This window comes from Heteronotia binoei, chromosome 7, assembly GCF_032191835.1.
Source record: "Heteronotia binoei isolate CCM8104 ecotype False Entrance Well chromosome 7, APGP_CSIRO_Hbin_v1, whole genome shotgun sequence".
NCBI lineage: Eukaryota > Metazoa > Chordata > Lepidosauria > Squamata > Gekkonidae > Heteronotia > Heteronotia binoei.
Window position 1 is genome coordinate 23,411,229 of NC_083229.1, and position 15,525 is coordinate 23,426,753.

The following is a 15,525-nucleotide window of genomic DNA, read 5'->3' on the forward strand; positions in this document are numbered from 1 at the left end:
GCACGGGTTATTGACCATTCTCAACTAAGGATTTCCAGGTGGATAGAGAAGACACCTAGTGAACCCTAAAACAGCATGTCACAAATCAGGAACATCTTCCAAATTGCCCATCAGGAAGAGCTATTCCAAGTAGTAAGGTTGGCCCCAACAAAATGCCAGAAACTTAACTCTATAGGCTTTGGGTGCACAACGTGTGATTTCTGCATGTGGCCCACAATCCTCTCATATGAGGCTGGGTGAGAGAGGTGCTGATGAAGCAGCTTTCCACCAATCCCACAGCTTCTTGCCATAGTCCTGTTCCAGGACATGCTGAGAAGTGGAGGGGGGAGGGAGCTGAAACATCAACTCTCATCTGTTCTCTAGACTGAGGGGTGGCATTCTCGAACCCCCCTCCCCTTCTCTGGAAATGTCTCTGCATCTCAGAGAATAGCTGAAGAAGCAGCGTTCTGACCCAACTGAAAAATTATCCATACTGTAATAGGACTAGATACTTTCATGAGGCAGCCTATTTGAATCTTAGTTATTTCACTGTATTTATCTCTTACCAATGGGTGAAGATTTTTGTGTTTTGTGTGGGATTCCCTCTCTCTATTTCATTTATGTTTTGATGGTGTGGGGGGGGGAGAGGGGAGAGAGAGAGAATGCATGCCCTCTGATCTGGATAATGCAGGCTAGCATGATCTTGTCAGATCTCCGAAGCTAAACAGGGTGAGCCGTAGCTAGCATTGTGATGGGAGACCTCCAGGGAATACCAGGGTCACTACACAGAGGCAAGCAATGGCAAACCACCTCTGAACATCTCTTGCCTTGAAAACCTCATGAGGACTCATCATAAGTCAGCTGCAACTTGACAACAAATATATTTGTTTGTGTGTTGAAAGCTCTTTTAATGTTTGGCACCTTAGGAAATGTTGGGTGGTAATGTGGCATGAAAATGTTTTAAATAAATTGCTAGAATAAATTATCACCCTCCTGATTTTTTGGTCAAGTCTGAAAAAGAATTCTTCTTAGTGGTTGCCATGACAATCAGCATCCTGTCATAAACCCCAACTTTTTGATAAAATCTAGAACAAAGTAGCCTATGAATAGCTATGAATAAATTTGCATTTATTTTGGAAAAAATGGCAAATGCTGCATCCAGACTTTACACTGGTGTTAACAGCATCATCCTTCCCATTAGGACTTGAAAGCGGACTGATTCGTCAACGTTCTTCTCCCAGCAGTTCCTGCCTGGATCGGGAGCAGGAGCAGGATTTGCAGGAAGCCATGCTATGTCAAGCTTTCTAATTTGGCAGATGCCTCTTCTACTTCTGATAGTCTTTGTCTCCAGTTCCTCCTTTGTTGTCTGCTTCACTTTTTCTCCCACTTCGAGTGGGCTATACTTCCATCCCCGATGCTAGATAGTTTCTTTTCCCTGAGCAACTGCTTCATATTCTTTCCCTTCAGGGAAGGCATCTCAATGATGTATGGGGAAGGGCAGAGCTCTAGAAGTGTGCTCCCGACTGAAGAATGGCTTTGTATGTTTGCACAATTGAAGACCCAAGAAGGCATTTTAGTGCATGCTAGAGAGGACTTGACATAGAAGCCCAGATCAGTCTCAGAGAAGTCTTAGTGCTTTGATGTGCAGGAGCAGGTTTTCACAGATGGTTCCACCATGGGGGTATGACTGGCTCAAACAAATGGTTGATTAGGCACTAGCCTGGTGGCCAGTCTCCATAAACAAGAGATAGTCTTCACATCCTATCACCAGAAGCATACAGGGCGGGAAGAATGCCAGACCAGGAGGCTCATCTGTCTAGCCAGCCATTGCATAGCCCTAAGGCCCAGCTCCAAAGCTAAGGAGTAAGCTTTGGTCCATCAAGGGCACTGAGAACTGGGGATCCATCACTCACCAAGGGCAGAGGCAGAATGGGCAGCTCAGTTTCTTCATCAGTCAGAGGTTTCCAGTTTGCATTTGGACAAGGAGAAGGAAGTGATATTTTTTACAGAGACGTTCTTTGCACAAGACTGTTTCCCAGTCTTCATTTATCAAAGAGTGACTTTCGTAAAGGTGTAGAGAAGCCTCCACAAGAGTAATCTCAATCCAAGCTAGCCCCAGACAGGTTCTCCAGAAGGAAAACAGATAAGCTACCATGTGATTAGAGAAATATTTCTTAATAAGTTATGCAGCTATAAAGTGTAAAGTACAGAGAGGCTGCTTCAGTAGAGCACTTACTGTGTTTCAGCACTTAAAAGTGGAGCAGAGTACTGTTTTTTGGAGTACTAAACAGTGTTCTCCATATGTGGCTTTGCCTGATTAGTTATGATGTTTGCAGAACCTGCTCTGATCCAATCTTTCTAGAGACATTGGCATCAAAACTGATCAGTGAGTAGCAATGCGTGGATTCCGAACCTTCCAGCTTGCATTTGGCTGTCTTCTGTCTCTCCCCCATGCCACTGAAGCGATATTTGTTGGCTTGTGTTTATATATATATATGTGTGTGTGTATACACATATTAAGACTGATTTTTTAAAAAATAAAAAGGTGTCAAAAAGCCTTTCAGTAGTGTGTGGGAACCCTGACCTGGATAGCCCAGGTTACCCTGATCTTGCCATACTTTGGAAACTAAGCAAAGTCTACCCTAGCTGGTATTTGGATGGGAGACCTCCAGGGAATGTTGTTAGCCGCCCTGAGCCTGCCAAGGTGGGGGAGGGCGGGATATAAATGAAATTAATAAATAAATATCAGGGTAATGATGTGGAGGCAGGCAATGGCAAACCACCTCTGAATGTCTTTTGGTTTGAAAACCCCATGGGATTGCCATAAGTCAGTTGTGACTTGAAGGCACTTTCCACCACCATGTGAGGGAAGGGAATGGTGGGCATGATGATGTGGAAAGGAGAATAAAGAATAACATAGTATGAGTGTTCCATTGATGCTGCATACACTTCTGCATTTGCAGCAGCAGTGATATTTTCCCATGGGGGAGTTATCTTTTTGCTGAAGCAGCCATAATTGTGTTCTCAAGCTTAAAGTCCATACAGATAATCATTGCATACAATGCAAGTTAGGCTTGTTTTGAATTAAAATGTAAGGTTAGTGATTTCTCTTTAGATGCAGTATTGTTGCACCCACCATTCGTTGTTGTTGTTGTTCATACAACACCATCAGTGTTCCTGGCACTCAGAGTAACATTTCAAAGGTGAGATCTCCAAGGATCTCCTGATTTAAAATTTGTGAGTGTATGAGGGTACAAAATGGGGGCAGGGGAGGGCAGTAGTGTTGTGGGATGAGTGAGTATCTACAATTAAGTCAATTTGGATAGGTTTGAAACTTATGGTGTTAAGCCTAAGGTTTCAGGAGAACTTTTTAAAATATGGTATTGGTAATGCTAAAGAAAGTCAAGAATCTCAAACAACTGGTCTTGCTAATTTCTAATACATTGTTCAAAACCTGTTTTGCTAGAATTTATAGAATAAGTTCCATGGGCATATTAATGTCCAAGTTTTGGATTCTATGGCTTCATTATTCTAATGGAGAGTCAGTTGGTGTAGTGGTTAAAACTGTCAGACCAAAACTGGGAGACCCAGTTTCAAATCGCCATCATGTCATGGAAGCTCACTGGGTGACCTTGCGTCAGTAATGCACACTCAGCCTAACCTACCTCACAGGTGGCAGAAGGAGAGGATAACTATGTAGGCTGCTTTGGGTCCTCACTGGAGGGAAGGCAGGAAACAAATGAATTAGCTAAATAAATAAAAATAATGGCACAGTTAGCATTGCGAGGCACTGCTTTTAGGGTCCAAACTGTAGATGACAAATAGGATTATTAGAAAATGAACACAAAAGCTAAGCAAACAATACTTTTGATCCCTCAAATGGAAGAAGTGTTTAGGATATGTACTTGACTGAGCTAATGTTCTAAGAGTCTGTTTTCCAAAGGCTGGTTCTACACTGTAAACTTCAGTCAGTGTGGAGTATGTTATCCCACAGCAAGCTCCAAAAAGAACAAGTCAGACAGAATCTCTTGGGGACCTAATGCATCTTTCTGTCATAGGGCAAAATGTTCAGGTTTAGAGGAAAGATGTCTACCCAAGCTTTGCAACGCACCAATATCTTATATAGAAAAGGGTGAAAGGTATCAGTCAAGCTATTTCCATTCCCCATGCCAATGAAGATTGATATAAAGTATCAGTGGAGATAAAATTTCTACCAAACACCCCTCTACCTGATGACAATGTTCCTTGAGCGTTCTGAAACAAAAACAGTCTCATCAGCTTTCTAAAATATTTCTAAGGGTGGGAGAAAGCACATAGCTGGGGTCTTGTCTTGATACCCAGTGAGAAATATGCAGCGAAATCTGATTTTTTTTTCTTAGCTGGCAAAATAGACTTATGACCTTTTTTAAAACAGTGTCTGCTAGTTAATTTTCTTAATGCTGAAAAATCTTGTGCCCCCCCCTCCATTTAGCCCTCTTTTGAGTCCTTAATGATTTTTTAGATGGTAGGGTACGTAAGGAGCATGTAAGACTTGGGAAGGAATTCCTGTGTAGGGTCAGGTTGTAGACTGAATTTGGTCTAAGTTTCCAGGGCAACATTAGGGATCAAAGTGGCTGCGTAGTAATACTGGCTTTGTTTGAGTCTTTTAGACAGCCAACTGGGGTGGGGTGGGGAAGGGAGGGGAAAACATTTAATCTGAACTGAATTGAATTAAGAACCTAAGAGTTAAGAATATCTGAGTATATAGGCCCAGTAATTCTGTAACTCAAGTTAAAAACATTAACTATTGAAAAATCCACAAAAATATACATGCATTTATTATAAAGTAAATAAAAAAACAGTTATAAACCCTGGTAGTAGCCTCAGTTATGAATCAAATTGTACAATGACAACAGGAAATAACAATTATTGACCCTGACCATATGTGTTTTGGTCCACAAGCCTTCCTCAGTTGTTAAAAATATTGCATCACTGTTGGCTCCTGGCTGCATAGAATTTTTATGGCCAAGCAAGAAAGGTATACAATTGAACCATCACCACAGGAAAGTGTACCTAACCATGGCATTAAATTATCACCCCATGAGGCCTCTAATATGTTTGTCTTTGGTTACCAACATTAATTACGAAAGAATTTCATCTTGGTCAACTTATAAGAAATCACTGTGGTGTTATAATGCCAGGTGTTATAATGCAGTAATATTATTTGTTCTTTCAAGATAGTCTACAGAGTCTAGAGTTGAATTATCATCAAATTCTACTTTTGTCTAAGACTCTGGGTTCATGTGGTTTGTTTCTAAAATTTCAGTTAACATCTGAGTTCAAATGTGAATAAAGTCACTGCAGTGTTAGTGTGTTGCTGGAAATATCCTGACATGACTGTCAGTACATTCCATCCAAATTATTTATGTAGTGGTGCCTCAGGCGTGTTTAATAATTCCCTTTTCAGCTGGTGTGGGAATGGATACCCTTGCATGAAGTACAACACAAATCAATTTTTCCCTGGAGTTTGTCACTGAAAAACTTCTCCAATATTCACTAAATGCAGACTTTGCTGACTTTGCCTTTAACAGGCAGGGAAAACTACTATTCTGTGTACTGTGTTCTGAACTGATGGATCTAAGGCATAGAAACTGACCTGAGGGAAGATTATCCTTTAGTTCTTGATGCACTTATAAACATGTTCAATTTAAGCTGAGCTTCCAGCTTAATTCTGAAAGCCAGTTTTTGCTTTTGGAGAATCAGCGAAATAAATGCACTGTATGGTAGCATTTTTCTTTCTGAGTGGCTTAATTTATTAAATTCAAACTGAATCAGTAATTTTACTCAGTTGAAAATTAACCCATATCTTTGCTGCTGAGTGATGTTTGTAGAAATATGATTTAAAGTTTGTATAACTTTTTAGCTTTGAAAAGGGAATGAAATCACTAAGCAGATTTCCTCCTGCAAGCAATGCAATATATTTTTGTGGTGGTGTCAGTGATAGTTTGGGTCAGTGAAACCTCCAAGTCCCAAAAAGATTGGGCCAGGGGGTCCCATTCCAGGGTGCCCCTATCCCACCATTATACCCTATGGGCCATTGAACTCAATGGCAACATAGGGCATAATCAAAGGCTGCTGGGGGACAGGGGGTTTGAGGGAGAGCCCCAAAAACAGAGCTTCAGCTCTGCTTCTAATTCACACTTTGGCCTACTCAGGTGTGCCCTTTTTGTCAAAGGATGGGTTATATTATGATCTCACATGCATTTTAATTGTGCTTAAGAGAGGGAGAAATTCACCTTTACTGTCCTTAAGCACCTCTTATAATCAAGTGAGTGAAAGGGCATGGGGAAATTTAAATGGTGGGATCTGAAGATCTGTTCTTACTTCATTATTGAAGGATAGATTAATCAAGATCAATTAAGTGTGAGGGGGCCAAATCTCTTGGAGAGAGAAACATAGTACAATATGGTTGAAGCAATTCCTCCTGCATTATTCAGTGCTGCAAATGGTCAAATGCAGTCTAATATTGAATGGTCTTTTTTGTGAAAGGGTTTGTAACTATGTTACAAAGTGTTTTGTTAAGGCTTAGCTAAGGGTAGTATCATAATGCAGTTCAGTAACATCCTTGCAACCTTGTGTTTTTGCATCAGTTTATAAATTCAGTGTCAATAGCACAGTATGAAAATGGATAAACTGTAAGGGGGAAAGTGGAATTGCCAAGCTTTTTATGAGTTCTGTTTGTTGTGTTGGATCCAAGCAAGTGCTGGCAGCAGAATGCTTTGGTCAGCACAGATCTTTCTCTCCTTCATCCATAATATCCCGAAACCTCTGGAAAACTGATGCTGAAAGTCACAGCTATGTGGGGGAAAATTCTCGTTATCTTGGGGGAGGGGAAGAGGGGAACCTTGATGAAATACCCCCACCTTGCTTTTCCACACTAAAGGAAGCCTTTTGTGCCAGTGGATGCACTGTTGGCAGAAAAGGAAGAAGGGGACAGTCTTTATCCTGTTCACTGAGCCTTTTGAACTTGTGTGGCTTTTTGCCTACAAGGATCCTACAAATTCCAGCATTAGTTTTTAGGATATCTCAGGATTACTGGGAGAAGAGAGAGGAGTGAAGATTGGGATTTGGATCTAACCCATTAACCGTTAGATTATGCTGTGATACTGGAGGAGTGACAATCCAAATATTTTTATCTTGCTTTTAATTATCTTTTTTACTTTTCTAGAGAAGTTGGAGGTTGCACCACCATCCACTGGACAGCTGAAACATGGTAAATTCGTATTCTTTAAAAATATGAACTGTTTAGGCAATTCTTTTAAGCTTTTTGCTGGAGACTAGTGCAAGACTTGGCTATAGCAGGACACATGAAATTCACTTTCATCAGGTGACTTTTCACCAGTTGCTTCTTCCCCTTTCCATGCTATGGTCTGAATTAACTAAGACGTTAAAACTCTTTACAGAAAGTCCTTTAGCTAATAAAGATCATTCTTATTAGAAAAGTTAGTGATCAGCTGAAGTGAAGGCTGTGAGATGGAAGGTTCAGAACAGGAACAGAAGTCATTATGTGGTGGAACTGTTCCTTGTTTACAGTCAAGGCTTTTTTTTGTAGCAGGAGCTCCTTTACATATTACGCCACACACCCCTGATGTAGCCAGTCCCCCTGGAGCTTTACAGCAGGCCCTGTACTAAGAGCCCTGTAAGCTCTTGGAGGATTGGCTACATCAGGAGTATGTGTGTGGCCTAATATGCAAAGGAGTTCCTGCTACAAAAAAGCCCCGTTTACAGCCCCTTGAAAGGTCTTTTTATTATTTTCTTGACATTCACAGTGGCTCTGCTAACAGAGCACTGCACAAAGTAATTACACCTAGTCATAAAAATTTCAAATACAGAAACTAGCCAGCAAGTATATATTTTGCCAAAACACTGCAAATAGCAGAAAAAAAACATCATTTCCATCTTATTCCTTTGTAAACGGATATGCTTTGCAGTTGCTCGGATCAGGCCAATATGGGAATTTTCCTGACCTTCTTAAGAAAGCTGTCTAGAGGGCTGGCATTACAACCATGAACGGCTGATAAAATGTAGCAGATACCATCATGCATACAGACTGCATACTTTGTCCACATTCTTCACCCGTTTATGGAACTGTGTGTCAGATAACAACTGCAGCACTCATTTTGGCATCTGCCATTCACTGAGAGTACCAGTTAGTTTATTTTGTATATTTATATATGGCCTCTCTACAGTGTTTTTATTTGGGAAATTTGTATACTACACTTTCTCCCTTGCAGGAGTCAAGTCAATTTATGATAGAATAAAGTAATCCTAACTCACACCAATATAAAAATCAGCTAAAACAGCAACAGTAACTGAAAGCTTTGGGGGGCTCATTTGGTTTTTAGAATATTATCAAGGGAAACAGTCAACCAGATTAGCTAAAGGTTGGTTGAAATAAATCTTGGATTGATGCCAAAAGATAATCAGTGATGGTGTCAGGACTGCAGAAAGAGCATTCCAAAGATACAACCATTGAAAAGGTCTATCCCTGGTGGCAGGAGTAGATGGAAGAACTGAGTGGAAGCATGCAGTGCGTGGAGAGGACTGTGCTGGCGCAAGCAGACCTTCAGATGCTTTGGTTTGAGGCCTTACAGGTTACAGTGAGCCCCATGAATTGGAGCAGGAAATGCACATGCACCCAGAGGAGACCAGTTGTTGCTTTTGGGGCAGGATTGTATGAAAACTCTCTGAAAACTGGCCTATATGCAGGAAATGATCCTGACATCCAATTTATATGGCTGTTACTCCAAATAATTCCTGTCCAGATAGATTCTGGGGCCCACTATGCTTGTGGAATCAGTTGTGTGTAGATGTCTCAGAATAATTCTGTATTTAGAGGAGGTTTGATGACTTGGTAAAGCATTACTCAAATATACTTTCATCTTTTTCTTCTAGTGTTTTTCCATAATGCGATACCTTTTGTAGGGTTTGGATTTTTGGATAATGCAATTATGATTGCTGCGGTAAGTTGCATTACTCTTGGTTTCAGACTCACTGATTGTATGAGGTTCTGGTCTGTTTCCATTTTTAACTCACTAAGCAATTAACAGATGTGAAGTTGGTTTCATTTTCTGTTCTGCCTCAGTGCACCATTTAGGATATGCAGCAAAGCTAATTCTCTGCATGGTACCTTTTGGGCCTTACAGGAGGGAGGAGAGGGGAGCCTACAGTTCTTATGTAAACAGAACTCTTGTAACCTAGTCAGTTTATAATCAGGCAGTGAACTACTCTCTTTTTTATTTTCAGGGCACACAAATAGAATTATCAATAGGAATTGTCCTTGGAATTTCTACTATGGCAGGCAAGTAGAGTTTGTGTGTGTGTAAAAATCTTTATTTTAGCATTTAAATAATTGTTACATAGGTGATCTTGGTAATAATCTGGGGCCCCTAAACATAAGTTATGCAAGCATAGTCAAACAGATGATTGAATTAATCAGAGTAGTCTGAATTTCCCTAATCTGCTTATTTAACATAGTATTAAGGAGAAGTATCCTTCTTAGTTTATGTGATTTACCGGTAGATGCTAAAAGGATTTATTCCTGATAATGCTCTTAATTATGGAAATCAAAAGTTTTATAGTCTGAAGAGTTCCTTTTTCATGGGCTCAGCTAGCTGACATTAAAATTGAAAACAAACTATTAGTAATTGCTTTTATATAATTTAGGAATTAACATTGCTTTCTCAATGATTAATACATCTCTAGAAACACAACTTTAAATTTCTAGCTATTGCTTTTTTTTTTTTTAATTTGATCCAAGCTCCAGCATAGCAACTGACTTTAGTCCTGCCTTTCTATCTGAGACTCAGCAGATAACAGAATATAGAACCAGTGCAGTCAATCATTGTAAAACATCCAGTGAATAATGTAGTAGGACTAGGATTATGGAATCTGAAAACAATGCAAACTGCCTAAGGCGAAGTATACTAAAAGCAATGCAAAAAGTGCAATTACAGCGGTAGAAATCAAAGGAAGATGATACCTACAATAATCATTGCAGCAAACTATAAAGCTCCTCCATTATAAAGGTGCCATCCTGAACCACTCCATTCTACTACATTTTAATCCCTGTTTTAAACATTTGTTTTGCATATTTTGAGGTATTATATGGTTTAAAAACCCCTATAATTTGTTATTTAATAATGTCTTTTCATGTAATGCTTGTGATTTTCTGATTTTAGCTGCTGCCTTGGGAAATCTTGTTTCTGATTTAGCCGGGTTGGGGTAAGTGTTTTATAGGTCCTTAATATTGTTGCGATAATGCCTGATACTCAGATGTCCTATATACACAATGATGTTTGGAATATACAAATGCCATTTTCCTCTGACCAAAGTCAGATGCAGCTAGAAGTCAGGTTTAGATAGGAAGCAGAATAGCAGGAGGTGAAGAGTTGATAGCTGCAGTACAGAACAGAAATGACAAGTATGATTGGAGTTCTTTAAAAAAAATTGTGCAACTAGTTACACTTGACCAGTGGGATTTTTCTCTTTGTAATTGCTACTTTTCCTCCCAACCCCCAGTGTTAAGACTTCTTTTGAAACTCCAAAGTTTGTGATGTAATATAGCAGTCTGTTACAAAAAATATTTCCAGTGGGCATACCTAGAATAGCACGGGGACTTCAAATGCAAAGTTGTTATGGTCTTGTATTAGACCAAATCAGCATCTTTGGAGTAAGTGGCAATTACTTCAGTGTTGCATAGTTAGATGCCAACAAAAGTAACTCCGAATGAAACAGACTACTCTAGAGTAGTGACATTCAGGCTTTCTAGACTCAGGACCCATCTTTAACTCTTGTGCTGGAGCAGAGACCCACTGAGCTGCAGGCAAGTGACATCAGAGGTAACAGTCACATGACAAGAGGAGGAGCCGGAGAACCAGCTTGTGCTGAAGGGAAACACTGCCACTGCTGAACAGTTTCATCTTGCTGTCTGACTGCTCCTGTCAGCATACGTGTGAAGAATCAGGGCCATTGTTGTCTTTGTGCATACACCTTAGTTGTGAGCTGCATCAAGCAGGTTCTGATTAGGTGGCATACAAATTCTGTAATAAATATTAGCAGCAGGACCTTTCAAAAAGCAACAAAAATGGATGTATAGGGGCTTCAGCTGTTTGATGTAACTGAGAGTCCCAACTCACAGGTTGAGGACCAGTGACCTAGAGCACAGAAAAGGAGTTGTTTTCAAGTTATGCTCTGTGCTGAGCTGTGTATAGGTTGCTGCTGTGCTAAAACACTGGAAGAGAATCAGTGCTGCACTGTTTTTAATCTAAATTAGCATTTTCTCATCTGGAAACCCTGGCAAATGGCAAATAAGGCAGGTCATCCTGAGCTTGCCCAAGGGGTCATTCAAGGAGGCAGCATTAACATTCAGTGACTCAGATATTCAGCTTGATAAGTAAACTGGCTATGCAATAGAAATGGAAACTTTGGGTCTCTACTATGGTGACTTTCCAGTCACATTTGTTCATCTGTGCACAAGAATATACACTTACTGGCTGATCTATCAAGGTGAATTTAGTTACAAGAAACCTCTTTTCTTCAGTATGATAATAGTGAAGAAGAAGACGACCACAGATTTATATCCCGTCCTTCTCTCTGAATCAGAGTCTCAGAGTGGCTTACAACCTTCTTTGCCTTCCTCCCCCACAACAGACACCCTGTGAGGTGGGTGGGGCTGAGAGAGCTCTCACAGAAGCTGCCCTTTCAAGGACAACTCTTGCGAGAGCTATGGCTAGCCCATGGCCATTCCAGCAGCTGCAGCTGGAGGAGTGGGGAATCAAACCCGGTTCTCCCAGATAGGAGTCTGCACACTTAACTATTACAACAAACTGACTCTAAGAGTCCCTAAATTACTGCTGTTGGTGGACCAGTAGCATTAAGTACAGCTTTTCAACACCGTACTGGCTAGGCAATGCAGACTTTCAGGGGGTAGCAGATTTAATTTCCTGCTTGGCCCCCAACCAAAAGAACATGAGCACACAGTATGTAAAGCATATTCAGATATTTTTTTTGCTCAAAGTAGTTGTGTTTATCTCAGCCTTGCAGGCTATGTTGAAGCTCTTGCCTCCAGATTGGGCCTCTCCATTCCCGAATTAACCCCCAAACAAGCTGACATGTGGCAAACACGTCTTAGCGCACATTTGGTGAGTGTCATTTCTACTGTTTGTGTCAGATTGCCAGCTAGTGGAGTGCAGTGTAAGGTAGCAATGCTCATTCAGCTGGAAGAATCAAACAAAAAACCAGTAAGTTCTGTCTTGCATGGTTATGGCCACATATACCTTCTGTCTTGCTTAGCAGATATAATGGCCTTAGCAGGATCTGTGGATTTTTGAGTTCAGTCTCTGTGCCAAAATCAGTTTGTAGAAGAAATCAAGTTTGTAAATGTGGGTCTTTGAACATTTACACATTTTGCAGCATTTGGAGGCAGAAGGGAAAATGTGACTAGATGATGATGAGTCAAGGGAAGGCATGCAGAGAATTTTTAAACGCTCTTTTGCAGTTGCTACCTGGACTTTCTACAGGTATTGCTTCCTCCACGATTGTAGGAATATTCTGCTTCTGCTTGAGAAAAGAGGCTATCAACAATGTGTAAATTACTTCCATGTAGACTTGGTAGAAGGTCCTTGGAAATTGGGTGTCTCTCATGCACACATCACCTCTTTTCAGGGCCAGCTCACCCACTAGGCAAACTAGGTAGTTGCCTAGGGTGCTGGGAAGGGGGGTGTTAAATTGGGCTGTGCCCATGGCAAATGCCTAGTTTGCCTGCCTCCCCCCGCTGCCACCCCCTCCCCTGCAAGATCAGAGGAGCATGCCACCATTGATTTCTGACCAGCCTCTGGGGTTGCCCCCCACCCACTCGTTGCACTGCAGCTGGTCCTTATCGGCTTCAATGCTGCTGGCGCAGCTTCTAATCCTTTGAAGAGCCTGGGAGAGGATACTTTGCTCCCCCTCACTTCTGGTTCCGGGAAGGAGGGGGAGTGAAGTCTCCTCCCGGAAGGTTTTCAAATGATAAGATGCCTCAGTGGGGGAGAGGGGAACAGAGCCATGCGCTGCCTTGCAGCTCCGTGAAGGGAGGGAGGGGGGTGGGCAGGTTCCCAAGTCCCGCAAAGGGAGGGTTGGGGGGCGGTGGGCAGGGAGCCTGCCTGGGGCACCATGCGCTCTCGGGCCTGCACTGCCTCTTTTGTGTGGAAGTGGGCAGGTGATCCCCATGCCTCTTACTAGATCATCAGCATCTGAACTGGCCCATAACTGACAATAATATCTCTTCCCCCCCCCTCTCTTTTCAGGGTAAGGCCATTGGAGTGGCCATTGGCTGCCTTTTAGGAATGTTTCCATTGTTCTTCTTTAAAGATGAAGAAAAAAAACTGGAAGAGAAAAATTAACGTTTTTACAAATGCTTATAAAAATGTAAAATAATGTACCTCAATTATACAGTTGTGCTGTCAAAAATATTTAGGGTTTAGCGGACAGTAATGTTGTATAGAATGGGGAACAAAACCGCATGCTGTTTCATGGAAACACTAACTTATTGTGTGGCTTTGTCTTAGTACATCTTTTTATATAAGGGTTTTTCCTTTTTTTAAATGTAAACTGTGGATGTGTGTTCTACTTAACACCGGCCATTGACATTTACCATTTTCCCTCTTTGCTGCGATCCTTGACAAGTACTATTACACTAATTGCCTGCCATCCATGTACTGTATGGTTTTGGGGTTTGCATATTCCCTTAGTAGTTGTAAAATGCATGACACAAATTGCCCTCGCTGCTCATCAGACCCTCCGTTCTGGACTTTTCAAGTTGGGTGAGAGCTGGCTCCAGGATGTTACGCCTTCACTCTCCTGCTGCTCTTAATTTTCCTGGGCCACTGGCTGTGCAACATGTGCCCAAAACAAGATCCACTTAAACAAAATATTGCTTGAAATAGATTTCTGGGGGGTTTTTTTGGCTAAGATAGTTGCTGAAACAACTCTGGAGACTCTTCATCGTCTTACAGATAAGTCAGTGTTTCATGTGTGGCCTCTCTCACAATTCCGTAACTCAGAATACATCCCTAGACTAGTGTTATCAAAATGACACCACAGATCAGGGAATCATACATGCATATCTCATCTAGTAGTATGAGCAAAGCAACTGGGAAATTGGAGTTTGCCCAGTGGTTGGATTTGGGAAGCTATGCAAAGTATCTTGCTTCTTTGGCACTCCTGGCAAAGTTTGTACACTTGCCTTTTCTGTACTGAGCTCTATCCCCCCCAATTTATATTTGCCACAAGCTTTCTGAAAATCAGGCTTAGTGTTGATTGGGGAGTTTTTGCCACCATCTTTCCCTGTCTTGTTTGGAAGGACAGAGAACGATAGCAAAATTTCCCCAGATTTTTCATTGCTCAGTTGTTGCAGATCTTTTTATATATTGACTTGGAATCTGACCTCCAGCAAGCATAAAGATCCTCTGGTTAGCTGAAGAGAGCTTGTGTTTGTGTATTGTGTGCACTTAAAAGGTGGAGGTGTAAAATGTACAACATTATGTGCAAGGCACTTGGATTTAGATAATAATGGTATAAGAGTTGGAGATTAGAGTGATATAAAATTAAGTCTTGAACTGATTATGTGAAATAGGTCTCAGATTTCTTCTTCTGAGTGTTTCCTGCTTTAGGAACTCAAAGTAACAATCCTGCTTTAGGAACTCTGAGGATGATCTTGGTGGCTGTCTTTCTGATACTAACTGGGGAAGAATGCTAGTCTGGATTTGTCTTGGACATCTTTGTCTAAATTTGTCTACATCTGGATGAGTGGATCTCATTCGCAAAATGTAATTCGCACAAATAAACTTGTCTACTTTTCATTTATTAGGACATAAGTGTTTTCTTGCCTTATTGGGCTACTGTCATATTCAGTGTTCACTAAATATCCAATGTAACGTTTATGTGGGGCTTTTGTAGAACTGCTGTGCTGTGATTGATGAATAACCAAGTATCTACCTATTTGAACATGCAACTAACAGCGTAATTAAGACTGAATATCTGCTGTAAGGAAAAGGTAGGTCCTTCCGCTGTATGAACACATGAAAGTTATAAATAAAGCTGTCTTACATTGAGTCAGACCAATGGATGATCAAGGTCAGCATTTGGTGTAGTGGTTAAGTGCACCAGGTTTGATTCCCCACTCCTCCACTTGCAGCTGCTGGAATGGCCTTGGGTCAGTCACGGCTCTCACAAGAGTTGTCCTTGAAAAGGCAGCTTCTGGAAGAACTCTCAGCCACAGCCACCTCACAGGGTGTCTGTTGTTGTGGGAAACAATATAGGAGACTGTAGGCCGCTCTGAGTCTCTGATTCAGAGAGAAGGGTGGGATATAAATCTACGGTCCTCTTGATTATTTTCTCGGATTGGTAGTACATCTTCAGTGCCTTGGATCAAGGTCTTTTGCATCACCTACTATTTAATCCTTTTAACTGGAGGTGTGTGGAGTTAAACTTGGGATAACCTTTGTGCAAAGCATATGTTCTACCACT

General features: G+C 41.2%; 1 protein-coding gene across 1 annotated transcript in view; it reads left to right on the forward strand.

Annotated features, from left to right (window-relative positions):
- Positions 1–14,862, forward strand: part of TMEM65 (transmembrane protein 65) — a 29,706-nt gene extending 14,844 nt beyond the window's left edge. Inside the window, exons 2-7 of the mRNA XM_060243245.1 lie at positions 7,187–7,231; positions 8,914–8,981; positions 9,265–9,319; positions 10,200–10,242; positions 12,056–12,161; positions 13,305–14,862. Coding sequence (XP_060099228.1) covers positions 7,187–7,231; positions 8,914–8,981; positions 9,265–9,319; positions 10,200–10,242; positions 12,056–12,161; positions 13,305–13,400 — 413 coding nt within the window. The 3' untranslated portion in view covers positions 13,401–14,862. The remainder of the gene's footprint in view (positions 1–7,186; positions 7,232–8,913; positions 8,982–9,264; positions 9,320–10,199; positions 10,243–12,055; positions 12,162–13,304) is intronic.
- The last annotated feature ends 663 nt before the right edge of the window (positions 14,863–15,525 follow it).